The sequence below is a fragment of the Balaenoptera physalus genome (assembly GCF_965194825.1).
Source record: "Balaenoptera physalus genome assembly, chromosome: 1".
Classification (NCBI taxonomy): Eukaryota; Metazoa; Chordata; class Mammalia; order Artiodactyla; family Balaenopteridae; genus Balaenoptera; species Balaenoptera physalus.
In genome coordinates, this window is record NC_138882.1 from 119,884,687 (window position 1) to 119,906,587 (window position 21,901).

Here is a 21,901-nt window from a genome sequence, read left to right on the forward strand (position 1 = left end):
TCATTCTCAATGGTGAAAAACTGAAACGATTTCCTCTAAGATCAGGAACAAGACAAGGGTGTCCACTCTCACCACTATTATTCAACATAGTTTTGGAAGTTTTAGCCACAGCAATCAGAGAAGAAAATGAAATAAGAGGAATCCAAATCGGAAAAGAAGAAGTAAAACTGTCACTGTTTGCAGATGACATGACACTATATATAGAGAATTCTAAAGATGCTACCAGAAAACTACTAGAGCTAATCAATGAATTTGGTAAAGTAGCAGCATACAAAATTAATGCACAGAAATCTCTTGCATTCCTATACACTAATGATGAAAAATGTGAAAGACAAATTATGGAAACACTCCCATTTGCCACTGCAACAAAAAGAATAAAATACCTAGGAATAAACCTACCTAAGGAGACAAACTACCTGTATGCAGAAAACTATAAGACACTGATGAAAGAAATTAAAGACAACACAAACAGATGGAGACATAGACCATGTTCTTGGATTAGAAGAATCAACATTGTGAAAATGACTATACTACCCAAAACAATCTACAGATTCAAAGCAATCCCTATCAAACTACCAATGGCATTTTTCACAGAACTAGAACAAAAAATTGCACAATTTGTGTGGAAACACAAAAGACCCCGAATAGCCAAAGCAATCTTGAGAAAGAAAAATGTAGCTGGAGGAAGCAGAGTCCCTGACTTCAGACTATACTACAAAGCTACAGTAATCAAGACAGTATGGTACTGGCACCCAAACAGAAATATAGATCAATGGAACAGGATAGAAAGCCCAGAGATAAACCCATGTACATATGGTCACCTTATCTTTGATAAAGGAGGCAAGAGTATACAATGGAGAAAAGACAGCCTCTTCAATAAGTGGTGCTGGGAAAACCGGACAGCTATATGTAAAAGAATGAAATTAGAACACTCCCTAACACCGTATACAAAAATAAACTCAAAATGGATAAAGACCTAAATGTAAGGCCAGACACTATAAAACTCTTAGAGGAAAACATAGACAGAACACTTTACTACATAAATCACAGCAAGATCCTTTTTGACCCACCTCCTAGAGTAATGGAAATAACAACAAAAATAAACAAATGGGACCTAATGAAACATAAAAGCTTTTGCACAGCAAAGAAAACCATAAGCAAGATGAAAAGACAACCCTCAGAATGGGAGAAAATATTTGCAAAGGAAGCAACTGACAAAGGATTAATCTCCAAAATTTATAAACAGCTCATGCAGCTCAATATCAAAAAAACAAACAACCCAATCCAAAAATGGGCAGAAGACCTAAATAGACATTTCTCCAAAGAAGATATACAGATTGCCAACAAACACATGAAAGGATGCTGAACATCACTAATCAGAGAAATGCAAATCAAAACTACAGTGAGGTATCACCTCACACCAGTCAGAATGGCCATCATCAAAAAATCTACAAACAATAAATGCTGGAGAGTGTGGAGAAAAGGGAACCCTCTTGCACTGTTGGTGGGAATGTAAATTGATACAGTCACTATGGAGAACAGTATGGAGGTTCCTTAAAAAACTAAAAATAGAACTATCATACAACCCAGCAATCCCACTACTGGGCATATACCCTGAGAAAACCATAATTCAAAAATTCATGTACCACAATGTTCATTGCAGCTCTATTTACAATAGCCAGGACATGGAAGCAACCTAAGTATGTCCATCGACAGATGAATGGATAAAGAAGATGTGGCACATATATACAATGGAATATTACTTGGCCATAAAAAGAGATGAAATTGAGTTATTTGTAGTGAGGTGGACGGACCTAGAGACTGTCATACAGAGTTAGTCTGACTGTCATACAGTAAGTCAGAAAAAGAAAAATAAATACTGTATGCTAACACGTACATATGGAATCTAAAAAAAAAAAACGGTTCTGAAGAACCTAGGGGCAGGACAGGAATAAAGATGCAGACGTAGAGAATGGACTTGAGGACATGGGGAGGGGGAACAGTAAGCTGGGATGAAGTGAGAGAGTGGCATGGACATATATACACTACTAAATGTAAAATAGATAGCTAGTGGGAAGCAGCCACATAGCACAGGGAGATCAGCTTGGTGCTTTCTGACCACCTAGAGGGGTGGGATAGGGAGGGTAGGAGGGAGATGCAAGAGGGAGGAGGTATGGGGATATATGTATATGTATAGCTGATTCACTTTGTTATAAAGCAGAAACTAACACACCATTGTAAAGCAATTATACTCCAATAAACATGTTTAAAAAAAAAAACAAAAACGCCATTCACTCAGGAAAAAAAAAAGTCTCTTTAGAATATATCTCATTTTTAAAGCTAAAACAAGGTAGCCCAAGGGGAAATGTGTCTTGGCTGAGAAGCAGACACTTCAGGGCACCAATAACTGAGTAATGGCTCCTTTGCTTTCTCTGTTCTCAGTCAGCAACGTAGTAAGTCATACTCTGATTGGCCTCTAGCTTAAAACTTGGGGCTCTCCTAAAATAGTGTCATTTGACTGTACAGGAAGCAGAAACATAATAATAATAAATAACTTTAAAGGGCATTACCTAAATTTAATCTACCTTGAATTTCTAAAATTAATATGACAATTATCAATTTATGAACACTAGAGGGCAGTACAACACTAGAAGGTATATTTAAATTACATATCTAAAAGTGGCAAACACAAGGCAGTACGTTTTTTAAATGTCAAAATCATAATAATTTAATAAATTGATTCCTTTTTAGGTTGCTAAAGTCCAAAGCATTCTTTCGTGTATCATTTTAGATATAACTTACTTTGCAAAATCCAAATAAGAAACGTGCCCATGATAAAACCCTGGTTTCATCTCTTTCCAGGAAGTTATATTCTTTACAAAGCGCACCTAAAAAAGGAGAACATACTCATTATTTAAGTACAATCTAAAGAAAATGAAGTTTGGTGACAGCAAAATACTTTTCATTTAGACATTCAAAAGCAATCACACCACTTTGACGATTACAGAGCTTGAAATACAGGCTTCAACTAAGGAAAGCATAGTGTGACCTGTAACTGCTAATTCATCATAGAGAAGCTCCTATCACCACACTCAGAAAAGAGTGAAAGAGGATCCTGAAAACAAAACTGCACAAGGCAACCATTTATGACACTGTATAGTGAGTACATTTATATGGGGAGGGGAAGGGAGGGGAGGGGAGGGTGGGTACCAACGCCCAAGCTAAAGCAGGCAGCACTTCAGTATGGGGATAATCTATGCAAATCTCTTTTCTTCTCAGAGACTTGTTCTTCATAAAAGTTCTCATTTATTAATGACTCAACAAGTAACAAATATCAACTAATCCTTAATCCAAATGATTAAAGAAAGGATGACAAACAGAAGACTTTAAAGAGCTAAGAGCAGATAGCATAAGCTTGAGCAGATATCATTAACTTGTTGATAAAAAAGCTTAATAAAATTAGAGGTGTGATACACATAAAATTTTAAAAATATCTATATATTACTATTTTAATCCATTGGAATTAAAAGTATACAAAAGATTAGTTAATATAAAAATTATTTAACTGTAAATATATTATAAAAATGTTAAAAACTGGTTAATACAGAATTTATAAACCAGCTGCAAGGCAGTGATACATAATTTCTCAAAGAAAAATGGTATAAATTTCTGATAAGAAAATCTCTGCCTGATCAACAGCAGGTGGTTGAGAATCTCTTCTGGAGACTAGAGACAGGGTGGGGATAGGTGAGGGGTTGGGGGCCCACTGCCCCCTGCTGCACTGAAAGCATCTGCAAGCTGTGACCTCAGCCTCTAACACACAGGACTGTCAATCACATACTTCTGCCAACTTATCAATCTTTCATTTACATTTTAGAATAGAGTTAGTCACATGGAGATATTCTGGAGCACTTCTTACCAGGTCAGTCAATAAGTTAATAGCAATGAATGATGGCTACCTCCTGGATAAGGCCCATTGGTTAAGGACAGAGTAGGGAAACAGTGCAGAAGCAACCTTATGTCGGAGGATGTGAACTAAGGAAAAATGGAAGATTCTGGAAGTAGAATTTATTTTTTAGGGGAAGCATCAATAACTCATATACTAAGAGAAATAATGGAGTTTTTAGAAGGGAAATGAAATGAACCTGATGTTATTATCTTACACACACACAACCTTAAAATCTGAAAATTGGATGTAGATAACAAAATTATTTTGCGTTAGAGAATACACAATTATATTTTTGCAGATATTTGCAGTTTTTCCCCACCAAAACAGAAGAGCCAAACAAATGTGTGACTTGAGATTCCCAGGTTCTTTCCTATTTCTTCTTCAAGTAAGGCATCAAATGGAATAAAAATATCAAGTGACAAGTGAAAAAGAAACAGAAAATTAAAAATTACATAACCCATAAACTGAATCCTTAAAAAATTTTACATGTTGAATATGAAAAATCCTTATAATTTTCACCTAATAGTAATTAAACAAGCTTTTGATTCTATGACAATCAGTTTCAGTATTTCAGCACCAAATGAGGGAGAAATAGAAGGCAAAGAGAATAGGAATGGTAGGTGATGGTTCAAGGGTACTTAAGACATATTTACAACTCAGCTCTATTTTCCAGAAGCTGATTTAATATGGATGTGATGGTGTAAGAGGGAAATGAAAGGAGATGCCAGATTGAAGTCTGACAAAACAGTATTATATAAGCCAAATGTTAGAGGATCATAGTACACTGTGATGAAAGACTTAGGTGTAAACTTCAAGTATCCTTTTTTCCCTCACGCTTCCAAAGGACAGTCACGATCAAACTAAATCCTCCTAAAGACACACTTCATCTGCCATGTGTCCTTCGATGTGAGGTGAAGAGCCCAGATAGCTGGATGAGATCTGGACTGCTGCCGGGCTTCTCAAACTCAATGCGCAAATGAATCATCTGGGACTCTTGTTAAAACACAGATTCTGATTCAGAAGGTCTGGAGTGGGGTCCAAGTTTCTGGACTTCTAACAAGTTTCCACGTGATGGCCAGGTCAATGGGCCACACCAAGGAACAAGACTTTAGCGTGTGTGGGCCCAGGACCTAGCTCTTGGTTTTATCAATGTGAAGCTTGTTTCCGCAGCACCTGCAAAGGAGGCCTGAGGTCTACAGAAGCTCTTTAGCAAGGATATATTCTCATAGTCACAGCTTTTGTGATACGGAAAAAAGTATACTGAAATAGAACAATTTTTTAAAGATTATCTTATAAGCTCCCACAATATATAAAAAAGAATGGGGGATGGGAGCAGAATGACCCTGCTACTCAGTCTTCTCCATCTACCCACACACAGTGATGCCCGAAGCACATCAGAACCAAAGCATGCCAAGAAACACAGCATAAAAAGTAACAAAATAAGTAAAAGGGTTGTGCCTCCAGGTGGACTCAGGGAACAGAATAGAACAGAACAAGGCATGAATCTTCTACTGCTGTCACCAAACTCAAACTCTCTTGTTTATAGAATCAGCATTTTAGAGGTGAAAGGGCCAAGGATATCCTTTACTCGTTATTTTATAAATAAAGAAACTGAAGCCCAAGAACCACATACCTCAGATTTTGGTCCAATCATCCTTCTATACCACTAGCTAATTTCTTTAATCTATTATTGTCCAATTTAAACAAGGGAGGGGGGAACCAGAAGGATTTGAAAGAAGAGTAGACAGGTATCATTTGTACTATAATTCTGATCAACAAACTTGGACACTGAGAATTTCAGGCTTTATCCACTGCTCAGGAAACCCCTGAGATTCAGTCATTCAAAACTCCTCAACCTCCAAGATCTCAAAGCTCTGTTGATATATCTCTCTCAATTGTTTATTTTCCTCATTACATTCATTATAATCTCAACTTCCAATCTGCCCTGTTCACTACTCTCATACTGCTCGTACTGAATAACCATTTTTCAACAATGGCCGCTGACTTATTCTTGCCTTTTTATTGTCTTGGGTAACCTCAGGGGTTGAACACTGCTGGTCAAAACTAAGAGATCCAGTCTAAATGCCTCTGTAGGACTTTGAATTTTATTTTACTAAATTCATTCTGACATAAATTCAGGTGGGTTATTATTGCTTTTAAATTCTCTACGCTACATTATTGCTAAGTCTCCAAAACCCACGGAATCTTTCTCTAATCTCCAACTAAGAGAATACTGAAGGCTACGTACTTAATATATATGTATATGTATTTTTTTCTTTAATCTCATCAACATTTAACTCAGGCAATCTGTTAAAGTCTCATTAATAAAACTGTGGCTGATTTACAATTTGCAATAATCAAAAGATGCTGAGCTGAGATTTACCTTCCCTTCACAGGAAAGAAAAAAGTGCTAAGCAAACAGATGCTGTCAATAAGGTTAAAGCGGTGATTCACACTAATCTGGAGAATGGTCTGAGCATTTAGAAGTGTCATTTACATACAACTGAAATTCTACACCATCTTAATCTCCTCTTCAAAAGTGATCTCCAAGGACATAACGATCTAATTAATCCTCTTTGAAGAACAGTATTTTTTAAAATTTTCTTTTCAAAGTATTAATTTAGCCACTTCTCCTTTTAGCCATGTTTAATATTTATCCTCTTAGTTCTCCAGAGTTTTCCCTGCCCTCCTCTCTTCATCTTCACTTGTTCCCTTTCACCAGTCTAGCTGCAGTTCCTGCCCTGTCATTTTCTGCCTTCTCGCCTCTTCTGTACCACTTGCCTCTCAGTTTTTCTTCTGGTTTTCCTCTACAGTGGAGCATTCTGCCCAAGACCTTGAGATAAAGCTCTGGAATAGAGAGGAATAGGGGGAAATGCAGATCAGGTAAGCAAGCTTTTACTCAGTTCATTTTATAGATTCTTACTGACTATGATACTTGGCACTAATGAACGATAAAGTGAGAGGCAAAAAGGAGCAAAGCTAATAGCATCAAATGAGGTTGAGTCTGAAGACACTGAAAACTCTTGGGGAAAAGAAATAAAGTCACCATAGTGACCTTATCCAAAGAGAATTTCCATACTCTGATTGCAAAAGGCTATCAAGAAGGATGTTTCAGAAGTAGTAGTTAGATATAGTACAGAAAAAGAGATGTTTTTATGGCTAGCCTGGAGCAGATTCTAAACTGTGATTTTTGTCAGATTTTATAACTCAAGCAGAGTCAGGCTAGCAAGTAATCACAAGATGCCTTTAGGGAAAACACAAGCAACAACGTAGGGAGTGGTGTTGTGATTTATTTGCTAGTCGAACCAGACCTGAACCAGTGCTATAGGAAAAGCTGAGAAAGCACCATCTCACTAACACTATATCTAGACTTATATTCTTAATGAGATTAATCTCAACATTATGATTATCTGTGATCACAAAAGAACTTGTTTTCACTATCTAAAAGTAGGAATGTCATCCCGAACATCCTGGCCAAATTCCAACTTTGTAATTACTACCTATTGAGTGAACACTACTATTAACTTGGGTAATTATACATACCAAACTCCTACTCATGCATATACTTAAAGTAAACATTCATTGTACAGCTGTGGGTAGTTTTATGAGACTAAACTAGAGAGGAAGTTTTCTATGCAAAGAGAAAAACTGAGTAATGGTTGGATAAAATATAAGAAAGGTTCAGCAGCAATAGAACATAATATACTATCTTCACTAAAATTCAGAACTGTGTTGTTCAATCACTTTTTGTGTGTGTGTGTGTGTGGGACGGGTGCATGTGTCCCATATCACCTGAGGTAAGGAGAGGTCATGCTCATACTGCTGTCAATCAGAAGGGCTACCTCTGCCAGCAATTATCATCACGGCATCATGCTCAGCTAAGAACTGCCTTCAGAATCTAAATGGGTTCATTTGTTCATTCATTCATGCAGCAAAAAATTTATGTATCTACTCTGTCTCAGGCATGGTTCTAAGCACAGGGATACAAGGTGAACAAGGCAAGGTTCCTGCCCTTAAGGAGCTTAAATTATAATAGAGAAAAAGACAGTAAACAAATAAATCAATAAGTAATAGGAAAGATACTGAAAGAATGATGGTACACAGTAACTTGGAAGAGGTATTTAATATATAGGATGGCCAAGTAAGGTTTTGCTATGAAGAGGTCATTAAGCTGAAACCTTAAATGGATAACACGAAGCCAATTGTGAGAAGCCAGGAGAAGTGCATTCTAAGAGGAAATAAGTATAGCGGCCTTGAAGCGGGAAAGGCTTGGTGCATTCAGAGAACCAAAAGGCCAGTGCGGCTAGTAAATAAGAGGTTGAAGCAAGGGACAATGGACAAGGGCTTGATTAAGAAGGACCTGTTGGCCTAGATAAGGAATTCGGATTTTCCTGTGGAGGTAGGAATACGAATTTAAAGATAAGTAACTCACCATCCTGTGAAAATTGTAATATGCATCTTCCCATCACTGCACTGAGAATCCTATTCTAGATCTTTGCTACTCAAACTTTGGTTCAAGGACCAGAAGCATCAGTTTTGGCATTAACAGGAAGCTTTTTAGAAATTCAGAATATCAGGCTTTATCTTAGTCCTTCTGAATAGGCATCTGTATTTTAACTGGTGTTCTGTATACACATTATAGGTTGAGAAGCATTCATCTAAAGTGCTGCTCTGAAAAATCAGTATCTGCAACTAATATCAAACCATATGTGCTACTGCAAATGACCAGAAGTTGGTTTAACAGTAAATTAAAAAGAAAAAAAAAAATTACTACACTGTTCTACAGAGAATGCAAATTCTGGATATTTCCAGTTTCTTAGAAAGATCTTAAATATGATCAGACCTAAATATGTGAGAGCAGAAAAGAATTAAGAAAGATCATAAAAGATGCTGCCACTTACACCTATTTGGCATAGTTACTTTAAAGACAAGATGTGCTGTAATACAGAGATATTTTGTGAGGGCAGAGTAAACTTCATTTTCCAACTAGAAGAGCCGATTACCTGTCTCCTGCCAATTCCTGTCTATTAACGGAGTAAAGCCCATATCTCAAAAATATAACTTTCATGACTGAGTCCACCTCTTTCTTACCACTTAGTCTTCTCATGCCTTATATTCTCAAATGTTTATCTTCTAATCTCCTTGTTCTAACTGTTCCTCTTATTTCATCCAAACTTCTTAATTTTGAAAAATTCCTAAACTACGGAAAAGTTGGAAGAATAGTAGTCAACATCTGTACACTCTTCACCAAGGGTAACTGTTAACGTTTTGTCACTTCTGTTTATCTCCTTCTTTCCCCCTTTTTCTCTATGCACACGCACACTTATTTGTTTCTGAATCGAAGTAGCAGACATTTTTGATCAAGGATCCAATCATGGGTCACAAACTACATTTGGTTTTCATGTCTCTTTAGTCTCCTCTAGTCTATCTCCCCGCCCCCACCCCCCTTTTTTTGGTTGTCATGACATTGACACTTTAGAAGAGTTCAGGACAGTTGTTCTAGAGAATGTTCTACCATATGGATTTGCCTGTTTGCTCAAGATGAGGTCCAGGTTAAACATTTTGGTGAGAACACCATAAACTGATGTTTTCTTTGAATAGTTCTCATAGTTCCTGCGATTATGTGTTACATTCCCTAGTAAATTATAAATAAGCTCCTTGAAAGACATAGCCTTGCTTTTTATTTCTTTGGTAATTCCTCAAAGAATGTAGCATAATCTCTGTCTACATTACATATGCAATAAATAAATGAAAACTTGCAAGCAGAGTTGAGAACTGTTTCTAAGAATACCCATAACTGTTAACACATTGAATACTTTTATACCAGACTAGAAACATTTGGGCTTTGCCTCTAAAATTTTTGTGAGAAATAATTAAGCATGTAAACAGTTTAGCACCGTCCCCAGTACAAAATACATCTAGGAAAGAGCTGGGGCTAAAGGCAGATAGATATTAAGCAGACTGGACTGCTGATGTTGGAAGGTGAGGGAATTAAGGGTGTAATCACCTATTACATCCCAAAATATTTTTATGAGCAAACTGGGCTTTGAATGGAAGATTGGGACAACAGCAGATTTAATAAAAATCTCATCTTTTAAGTCTCACTTGAGTTAGATACTGATTAGAAACTATTTCTCAGAGAGAAGAAAGAAGAGCAAAATAGGTCATTTATTAATTCCTATATAAATAATAGGGCAGTTGAGAACAGTTCACAAGAACAATAAAAATATGGCATTAAAATCAAGTGTGTTGTACAAGATGGGGTTCAGGGGATATTTTTAAAATTATTTTCAAGGCATCTAGTAATTCAAAACTGCACATCTAAATGAAGCTTACTAGATTGAAAGTGAAATTAAAACACTATCTAATATGTCATGCAAAGGGAAGGGAAGCGGTACTTATGACTTGTTTGAAGAACTGCTTCTACACAGAACAAGAGACTAGTAAATAATTTAGATATGGTATATTAGAGAACATTTGGTATATAAGCTATTCCTAATTAAGACCAGGTGTTGAACTACCAGCTGACATGTTGAAGTATGTCAACTAGTGATTAAGACTATTCTTCTACTCTGCCCAAACATGTTTTAAGTGCTGTTCATTATGTAATCCAGTTGCCTTTAAGATAGTGTTTACACTTCTCTTTTGCTGCATATATTTACACACACACACACACACACACACACACACACACACACACACGACAAGCTATTGAAAGAAAAACAGAAGTTTTATCTCATCCAAATGCAACCGGGGAAATGTACCACTACCTGATGCCTATAAATGTCTTATGTGGTGAGCTTCTGTAGATTTATATTTCATGAGGAAAAAAAAAAAAAGGTCGATGTCATTTTCAGAAATCTCATAGCTGCCAGACAACTTTGTAATGCTGGACACAAAATTTGGACACAAATTCTAAAAATCTGAACAAACAAGCTGACTTTATTTTTCTAAACAATACTACTGAAGAAATCTAAAATTATTATGCGAGTGCTGAGAAATGTTCCTTTTAAACCAAGATATATTCTGAAAAGCAATCATGCAAATACACTTAAAATCTGCTACACACTGTATAAAACCTGATGATTTAAGATACTTGCCCTTGAGATATACAATATTACATAATGAATAGTTTTTATGACCCACTTAGCTAAATAAGCTCATGTTTCTTCTCATTTACAGAAGAGTTATTTGATTTGGCTGATGAATGTAGATTTTTGGTTTTATAAAAAAGAGTAATTAGGGATAATTCAGAGAGCCAAGAATTACATGGGCAGATGATATGCCATATACAATTAGCCTTTACAAATAGCTCTCTAGCAAGAAAGTGATCCTAACCTTGTGTATCAATGTTATTCTCTTGCTTCAGTGTGAGGATTATAGGTATGCTAAGTAGTGGGATAACAATCAATTCTGTGACAATAAAACAAGTTCAGCTATTTTCAATCAAACAGATAAATACATTCTAACTATATGACTATCACAAATACCTTTCTAATAAGTTACCTTAAAATGGTATTTGATCCTACATAGTATTTTCAAATATTATCTTTTCATCTCATGGGGCCCAATTCCCATTCCCTTCAATATCTGTAGAGAGAACTTTATAATTATAGTCAGAACTCTAGGTGTGAAGAAAATATCTGAAACTATTGCTAAAGAGGGGAGTCAATTTCATTTCATGATAACTTGCTCCACTTTTCTTAAAACCATTTCATACAATTATCTATCTACCTGTTTATCTAAAGATTCTTAACAACTTGAAAGGCAAGATTGTGTTAAAAATATAAGCCACAATCCCTGTTTGTCAGGAGTTTATAGCTAATACTTACATAAATTATAGTAAAGATAAGATGAAATTCAGAAATCTAGTCACAAAACTGAACCATATAGAATATAGGTATTCGTCAGATAAAGATTTCTCAATCATAAGTGGAGACAATATAATGATTTTTATTGCAGGGCATCTGCTAAAAATATTTCACATTTTTAAAAGGATACCATACTGAAGAGCATCAATAGTCTCTTCAAAAATTCAAGAATGTGAAGAATGTAAAATTACAGGTAAGTTCGGCTGGTCCTTTCCCCCAAGAAACTTACAATCCACTGGGCTCAGCATATATATCCCTTAAAATGCTTTATCTCCTTGAGATACAAAATTTGAGTTAGGAAGTGTCAGAAAACATTATGCATCCCCTACGTGGTATTTACCTGATCTTGCAGTGACATTACTGGATTATTTTTGGTAGTGTTGATGTGAAGAACATGGTATTTATTCTTTGCACATAGGTCATAGGCAATATTGGTAAAAGAGGTGCTTGCAGTTTTGGGGACTCTGTTGTAAATGATCACCATGTCTTCTTCCTCATCTAAAGCTGCATCTTGCCGAGGGCCATCCATCGTATGTCGCTGCTCAATCTCTCGAACTTCATGTCTTGCAATAGCCCTTTCTGCAAAGTAAAACAGATTATGAACTTAGTTTTAAAAGACACTATAAGGAAGTTGTAAACACTGAAAATAATTTCCTATTCCTGGAACATAGTTTTCCTACTCAAGAACTGGGTTAAGAGCAGCTGAAAAAATGTTTTGAGGGCCAAAACTTCAGAATTACCTCTGAAGGATAATACACATGCATATGAAGAATGAAAGAATAAACAGTCATCAAGTTTAGAACTCCACAGACCAGAGAGTTCTTCAGTGTCTTTCAAAAGACACTTTTCATTCCAATAGAATTTCTACAGCCTGAATTAATTTTCAAACACATAAAGACAGACTGCATAGAATACTAAACTTCACAGTAAAAAATACACTTAGAAAATAAATTACTTATAATTTAGGCAATGATTTTGAAATGTATTACTTAGGATGTAGTCATCACCTGCTTTATCAAAATGTAGCAGGGCAGTGATTATAAATGCTGGTGTGATTTTCAGGTAACAACAGTAGAAACGACACCATAATAAAACCTGTTTCTTTTTGGTGTTGCATTACAGATTAAGTCCTGGTTATGTTTATTCCTTAAATTCCATGGTTCCTCTAATTCAAATCAGTGCCCACCAAGCAGTTTGAAAAGCAGTAACATTTTGCTTTCGACTACTCTCTATTTAATATAAACTTCAGCTTCAAATAAAGAAAGAAAAGGGGAAGAAATGAGGGGAAAAAAATAACAAGATTGCAAGTTACTTTGCACAAAGACAACTGTTCACACACAGCATGCACCCTCCTACCACCAGATCTCTGTGCAAGCTATCTTACCTGCCTTGAACTCTCATCCATTCTCCCTCTACCTCGACCCTACCTAGTGAACTCCTCAAACTTCACATTGAATTTAATCATCACTTGCAAGGGAAGCATCATCTAATCTCCCTAACTAGGTCAAATCACACACACACACACACACAAAATGTATGTGTATATACCTCATACTGCATGTCTCATACATAACTGCAGTTTTACATTACATGTGTATTAGCATCTACCTACCATACTGGCAACAATTTAGTAAAGTGACATGAAAAAGCAATGTGGTATAATTACAATAACAAGTTCAGGCTTCAAATATTGTCTGACTGTGCATCTTAAATTTTGGTTCAGAAGATATGGCCACTATGTTAATAGAGTATGCTCTGAGCTGAGGATTCACATTCAGAAGACTTGAATTAAAGTTTCAGGCCTGCTGCTTACTAGCCGTGTGCTTTCCAAAGCAGGAAGAGAAGCACATATATGCATACAAGTGTATCCATTTTCATGGGGGAGAGTTGGTTGGGAATGTGGAGAAAAAGAGATGAGCTTAATGTTGAACATACTGTTGGATTGTCCAGGACACACAGGAGATAAAGATAATTGCTCACATAGGTCAAGTGCTGAGAATATAGGTTCATGTAGAAGAAAGACATCTGGGAAAACCATAGGAATGGATGAAACTACCTAGATAATGTAGAAACATAGCATGGAAAGAGACAGTAATCTTAGAACAGAATCTTAGGAAATACCAACATTTAAGGGCCAAGAAAAAAAGACAATGCATAGAAAAACACTAAGAAGAAATAGAAAGAAAAAGAAATCTGGACAGACTTTTAAGAAGCATATACCACATGTTTAGAAAGCATAATATTTTTCAAATTGACAGTACTTTCCAAATGAATCTATAATCAAGGTAATGTATGATGCTCAAGCATCTCCATAGGATATGGAAGCTGTCTCATTAAATTCAACATGTATTTATGGAGAGCCTCAGCATATTATATTCAATAACTTTAAAAGAATTTTATCTTCCAAACAACCTCAAACTGTCACCACAAATCAAAACTATTATGGTATTGTTATGTCCACACACCCTCCTTTTTCTACTAAGGGAAATAAAACAGTACTGTTGTCATTTAAGGGCTGACAGAAGTGTGAGAGGTTTCCTAGAACAGCCCAAACATACATGAAATTACCTTTACTTTTAATGGCTACACCAACAACCAACAATGCTGAATTTACTTTTAGTTTTTCTGAAATCAAGCATTTGGAAAAGAAACAGATTTTGTTATTTTTTTAAAAGAAGTTATTATTTAGTCTATGGATTCTTTATTTTTTAAGGTGCTAAAACTCTAGCTGGAGCATGAAACTAGCATGTTTTTAAAATTAATCATTGTTCTTGGTTCACTATGTGTATTAAAGCATATGAACTGTGTATTTCACACAATTTAAAAACATTTCTTAAATTATGAAAAGATGCAAATTCAGGTAACTACTTTCCTCGTTCAAATAATACATTTATATGCATTTTCTATTTTTCAAATGTTTTTACTTTGCTTAAGCAAACAAGATAATTACTAATGTAGTGTTATGCCTAAAACTACATAAAAAGATAAAAATAGTGTGGAATATTAAGATAATTTTTGCTAGTAATATTAGTCTATAAAATCAAATCTCACTTAGTTGAAAAATAACACTAACTACTGTTGATGGTGAACTACTATCTCTTTTCTCCTGTGACAATACTTAAAACCAGTAAGGATGTTTGCAATATGGCCATTTTCTTTACTTAGTAAGTACTCAATAGTTCCTTTTTTTTTTTTTTTAAATCAAAGAAGCTCTGCACCTCATTTGTATAACTTCTGAGACTCTCTTAAATCAGTGGGGAAGCTTTATTAGTTACAGCACATGTGGAGTACACTTAGAGAATGTAGGCAGCATATTTAAAATACTAAAGATGCATTTTGAAGTAATGCTTTTTTCATGTTTGAGTAATGAATTATAGGGAATCTGCTATGCAAGTTATTTCGGAACTACCACAAAATGTACAGCCTGCAAATAACATGGAGTGCAATCTGAGTCATGATATTACAGGCAGACCAAGCAGAACTGGCACTAATATTTCAAACACTGAACATGGACGCTGAACTTCATGGCAATTCTAGTTCTTCTAGGCTCCTATTGAAGGTGGCATACATCTCAGTTCAGTGACCTTTCCACATGGCAGATTACCAACAAACACAAGTCTTTTAAAAGGCCATTCATAATAGCAATAATTACCTATTTCTGCATTGACAGGGCATTAAAGGCTTATTTGTTGAAAGAACATAATGATCAAGCTAAGTATAAAACACTGCGTTAAATACACCAACCTAAATCTTACAAAGGATTAAAGTCACAAAGATGTATATATTAGACTACAGAAAAAAGAAAAGTAACTGAAAAGATTTCTTTAAAAATTGCAACATATTCTTTGACTAGTTTTTTTTTAACATTAAGGTCATTATTTGGGGAACACCTTTTCTCTTCGAACATTTAAATAAATGTTCAATGTATTAAATAATTTAGAGAAATGTTTTGTATTCTGTACAAATTAAAGGACCCATGAATATAATCTTCTGCCCCCACCAAAGCTCAATTGTGCAATGGTCTCAGCAGAAAATAAACATTTTACAAATGTTCAAAATGTGTAGTATATCTGTATAGTGGGTAACACTTTAGGATTATAGGGATTAAAAAAAAAAAAACAGCAAACGGAAAGACCAGTAAATTGCCTTGCTTTCAAATACTGAAACTTCTGCATGTTAAAGTAAAAAATATATAGTTCGATAATAGGTAAATAAATAATAAATAAAAGGCAAAGAACATTAAGAAAAAAAAAGACCAAATTTTTATTATCTATAATTCTAGAAAGAAAACATAGAAGTTGACAATAACAATATTAAGATTTCAGTAGATAATAAAGGTGGTTTGTAACAGATTTAAACTACATACATATAATAGAACAGAGCAAAAATATGCATTAGTGGCTCATAATGATTTTTTGGGTCACAGACCCCTTTGAGAATATTATGAAAACTATGGACCCTGTCTCCAGTACGGGTGACTTGTGCATTTCAGGGCTTCCTCTTAGAGACCAAATATTGGCAGGGGGCTCCATGACCCCAGTTTAATTACTTCTAAAAAAAAAATGGCTCTTGGACAGTAAGGCCTGATAGTAAACTGCCTTGAGGCATTAGTATGTATATTGAAAAAAGAGGTTACTCACAAGTAAGAATTGCAGGCAAAGAGAAATCACAGAGGAAATTGGCAGCGTCTACTGAAAAAATGTCTATGGGGAGGGTGCCTTGGCATAAAACTTGACCTGATAGGACTCCCTGGCAAGTGTGCCTATTGCAGAGCTAGATAATTTGGGCTCTAAGAGCTTGGAGCCATCAAATATCTGAATTAAAGTGAATCCTTAGCACTTTCTCGGGATAAATCCTGAGTTATGTAAATCCCCAAATACTGTTCTGAAGTATAATTTATTCCCCATAAACTGTGTTTATAATGAGAAGTAGGAAGCAACAAAGTTGCACCAAAAGAAAGCTATTATAAGGTTAACTGATTCCTTTTGCAGCACCACTTAACTGGGAATGTACTGTCTAGCCAGACACTATCTGATCCTCATGGAAGTAGCACTTCGTAATCATTACGAATTAAATAAGTTGGCTGTCTGACTATATACATCACTTTCTTATGAATATTTTTAGCCTGAGTCAGTCTCCTTGAAGTCAATCACCATGGGGACTGACAAAATAAATTTCTATATGGATGACTAAAGGCTGGATTCCCAACACTGGCAAATGCTTTCTTGTGTGGTTTCCAGGCAGTCAGCAAGGGTGCAGGTGTTATTAAAACTTTTAAGTATGTTTAAGTGGATCATCCTATAAAAAGGAGTTGAGAGCACCTTCCACTTCAAGGAAGATAGTATAAACCTATGTTTTGCTATTCCTCCCATGAAGTACAACTAAAAACCCTGGACATTATATATAAGACAAACATAAGACTTAAAAGCTGGTGAGAAGAAAACAGACTACTTAGGGCCCTTGGGACCCAAGGAACGACACAGTGGTGAGTTCCCTAAGTTTTCTTTAGCCTCATATATCCCAGACTTGGAGCAGTAGAAGTGAGCAACCGAGGAGCAGGCATACACAAAGAGAAACCCAACAAAGCCTGCTCTCTCTTGCCAAAGCACCAAGAGACAGCATAGTAAGACAGAAAACTTTAGATAATAATCACTCCACTTTAGCCAAACTCCACAGAAAAAGACTGTGGCCCCACTTCCATTCTCACAGGCCCAGTGGGTAGCCTAGACTTCCACCCTCACCAGGGTGTGATCAGATGCCCAATATCCCTGATGGAGTGGCGCCAGGGAAGACCAAGTAGGGAGCCTGGACTTTCATCCCAGGCAGCGGGTAACAAGGCACGTCTGCAGTGTCAGGGAAGACCAAGCAAGGAATCAGAAAGCCTGCCTCCACATGGCAGTGATGAGAGGCCCCCGCCCCTCCCCACTTGGTGGTGTCAGAGGAGATCTAGTGGAGAATCAGGACTTTCACCATCCCCCAGCATAAGGAGGCCACTCCCATGCCTGCCCAGCGGTAACAATGAGCTCACCAGGTGTTGATGGAGGCCAACAAGGGAACCTGGACTTCTATCACCACTTGGCAGTAACAAAGCAGCACCCCCTTCCCTTGCCAGAGCAGTACTGGCAAAAGTCAACAAAAACAGAAGGTTTAAATAAAATTCAGAGTCTCCACAGATATAGAGAACAAACTAATGGTTACCAGTGGAGAGAGAGAAAGAGGGAGGGGCAATATAGGGGTAAGGGGGAAAAAAGGGTTCTTATGGGATTATATGAAATCATGTGTGTGAAACTTTTGAAAACCATAAAGCACTACAGAATTTAAAGAATCTTTCATTCAATTTAAAAGAAAAAAAAAGATCCAGAGTCTCACAACATAATATAAAAACATCCAGGTTTTAATCAAATTGTACTCAACATATCAACAACCAAGAGGATCTCAAACTCAATGAATAGAGATAATCAAGAAATGACAATATCAAGGGTACACAGATGTTAGAATTATCAAAGATTTAAAGCAGTCATGATAAAAATGCTTTCATGAACAACTACAAATAAGCTTGAACCAAATGAAAAAATAGAAAGCCTCAGCAAATAAGCTCATTAATGAAATAGAATACAAGAAGAACTAAATAGAAATTTTAGAACTCAAAAACAAAATAATCAAGATGAATAGCTCAGTGAATAGGATCAATAGCAGAATGGAAAGGAAGGAGAGAAATTTAGTGAGCTGGAACATAGAATAAAAGAAATTACCCAATCAGAATAACAACGAGAGAATATACTGGGAGGAAAAAAAGCAACAGAGCCTTGGGGAACTGTGGGATATAACAAAAGATCTAACATTGGTGTCACAGAGTCTTGGAAGGAAAGGGGAAAGAAAGCAGGGCTGAAAGAGTTCTCAAAGAAATCATGGCGGCTGAAAACTTGACATTTGACAAGAGACATAAAGATTCAAGATGCTGAACAAACTCCAAATGAGATAAACCAAAGACATCCATGGCAAGATACATCATAATTAAGCTTCTGAAAACTAAAAATAAAGAAAAAATATTGAAATCAGCCAGAGAAAATGAAGCCTTACTATAGAAAAAACTGGAATAACAGCAGATTTCTCATCAGAAGTCATGGAGCCAGAGCGAAGTGGCACAACGTTTTTCAAGTGGTGAAATAAGATATTCTTATACAAAATAAAGCTACAGTAATTTACTGCCACTAGATCTACCCTAAGATTGATTAAAGGAAGTTCTCCAGACAGAAAAAAAAAAAAAAAAAAAAGACAAAAGAAGAAATCTTAAAACACCAGAAAAAACAAAAAAGGAAAGAATAAACACATGGGTAAATACAATAAACTTTCCTTCTCCTCAAGTTTTCAAAAATATGTTTGAGAGACAAAGCAAAAATTGTAACATGATGTGATGTGATTTTAAATGTATGCAGAGTAAATATTTAATACAATTATACTGTAAGTGGCAGATAGTAAAGGGATGTAAATGAAAGTAAAGTTTCTGTACTTCACTTGAATTGGTAAACTGATGACACCAGTAAACTGTGACAAGTGATATTTATATGATGTAATACATAAAGCAACCATGAAAAAAGCTATACAAAGACATTAAACTCAAAACACTACGGATAAATCAAAAGGTAATTTTTAATAAATATAAAAGTAATTCACAGAAATGCAGAAAAAAGAAAAGAGAAAAACAGAAAACAAAAAACAAAGGAAGTATCAAAGGAAATAAAAAAATACATTGAAGTGAATGAAAATGAAAATAAAGCAAGAGGAATTCCCAAGATGGCAGAGTACAAAGACCCTGAGCTTACCTCCCCTCATGAGCACATCAAAATTACAACTATTTACAGAACAACTATTGATGAAAAAGACCGGAACCTACCAGAAAAGATCTTCTACAACTAAAGGTATAAAGAAGGAACCAAAATGAGATGGACAGGAGAGGTGGAGTTGTGGTATAGTGAAGGCCCATACCCTTGGGTTGGGTGACCCACAAATGGAAGAATTATTACAACTGCAGAGGTTATCCCCAAGGAATGAGGGGTCTGAGCACCACAATGGGCTTTGCAGCCCAGGGGTCCTGTACCAGGAAGATGAGCCCCCAGAGCATCTGGCTTTTAAGATCAGTGGTGCTTACTTTCTGGAGACCCAGTGGACTGTGGGAAATAGAGACTCCACTCTGAAAGGACACATACAAAATCTCACCTGCTCCAGGACCCAGGGCAGAAGCAGTAAATTGAAAGGAACCTGGGTCAGACCCACCTGCTGATCTTGGAGAGTCTCCCAGAGAGACAGGAGGCAACTGGAGATCACCCTGGGGCAAAGACACTGGTGGCAGCCATTTTTGGGAGCTTGTTCTACCATGTGGACACTGGTGTTAACAAAAGCCATTCTGGAATCCTCCCTCTAGCTTATTAATGTCAGGACCCAGCTCCCCCCACCCCCACCCACCAGTACTGGGACTCCTCAGGCCAAGCAACTAACTAGGTGGGGACACAGCCCCACCCACCAGCAGACAGGGTACCTTAACACCCCTGAGCCCACAGCAGCCCCTGGACATGGCCCTACCCACCAGAGGGCCCAGGACCCAGCTGCACACACCAGTGTGCAGGCACTAGACCCAGAACTCCCAGAGCACTGCAGCCAGAGACACAGGAACCCAGCTTTGCCCACTGGTAGGCAGACAATAGCCCCAGAGTCCCCTGAGACTCAGCCCCACCCACCAGCGAGCCTGCTCTAGCCACTGGACCTGCCTCATTTATCCTTCTTAAACTATCCCAAGAAACTGCAGAGGAAGGAATGCTTCCAAACTCATTCTATGAGGCCAACATCACCCTGATACCAAAATTAGACAAATATACCACAAAAAAAGAAAATTATAGGCCAATATCACTGATGAACATAGATGCAAAAATCCTCAACAAAATATTGGCAAGCTGAATACAAAAATACATTAAAAGGATCATACACTATGATCAAATGGAATGTATATCAGGGACGCAAGGATGGTTCAATGGCCACAAATCAATTAATGTGATACACAACATTAACAAATTGAAGAACAAAAACCATCTGATGATCGCAATAGATGCAGAAAAAGCTTTTGACAAAATTCAACATCCATTTATGATTAAAAAAAACTCTCCAGAAGGTAGATATAGAGGGAACATACCTCAACATAATAAAGGCCATATATGATAAGCCCAAAACTAACATCATACACAACGGTGAAAAGCTGAAAGCATTTCCTCTAACATTAGGAACAAGACAAGGATGTCCACTCTCTGCACTTTTATTCAACATTGTGTTGGAAGTCCTAGCCACAGCAATCAGAGAAGAAAAAGAAATAAAATGAATCCAAATTGGAAAGGAAAAAATAAAATTGTCACAGATTGCAGATGACATGATACAATACATAGAAAATCCTAAAGATGCTACCAAAAAACTACTTGAGCTCATTAATGAATTCAGTAAAGTTGCAGAATACAAAATTAATATACAGAAATCTGTTGCATTTCTATACACCAACGAACTATCAGAAAGAAAAATTTAAAGAAACAATCCCACTTACAATTACATTGAAAAAAATAAAATACTTAGGAATAACCTTATATAAGGAGGTAAAAGACCTGTGACCCCATGTGCAAGGACTTTTCTAGACCCTTGTAGATACATGTTTTACATATACATTATGTTTGGGCATTAATTATACACTGATTATTAACATTAATGAAAATGTATTGTGAAATAGAAATAAAATTTTCTTTCCAAATTTCATCTCACTAATGAATTATTACTAAAAATATATTGGTTAATGCTCTTAAGAGGATCTATTAGGTAAGAATATTAAACTAGCTGTTAAATATCCCATCGATCCAATAATCACCAATATAATTCTTTTCTTTTTATTGCTAAGGTTACTAAGTTAAAGGAATATGCATTATATTTTACTTAATATACTTTTCAAACTTGATTACAGTTTTGTACTGTTATTACACAAATTTTAAAACGTGAAATTCTTATAACAACCTTCCTTTATTACCAATCTGAGAAATGTATTCATCACCTA

The 21,901-nt window shown here is 36.2% G+C and overlaps 1 protein-coding gene across 2 annotated transcripts in view; it reads right to left on the minus strand.

Moving 5' to 3' along the window:
- The window catches only part of HS2ST1 (heparan sulfate 2-O-sulfotransferase 1), a 194,473-nt gene that overhangs the window by 30,957 nt on the left and 141,615 nt on the right, over window positions 1–21,901 (minus strand). For both annotated transcript variants that reach the window (XM_082410622.1, XM_082410623.1), the window contains exons 2-3: window positions 12,161–12,399; window positions 2,803–2,888 (exon numbers count right to left, since the gene is read on the minus strand). In XM_082410622.1, the coding sequence (XP_082266748.1) occupies window positions 2,803–2,888; window positions 12,161–12,399 (325 nt within the window). The remainder of the gene's footprint in view (window positions 1–2,802; window positions 2,889–12,160; window positions 12,400–21,901) is intronic.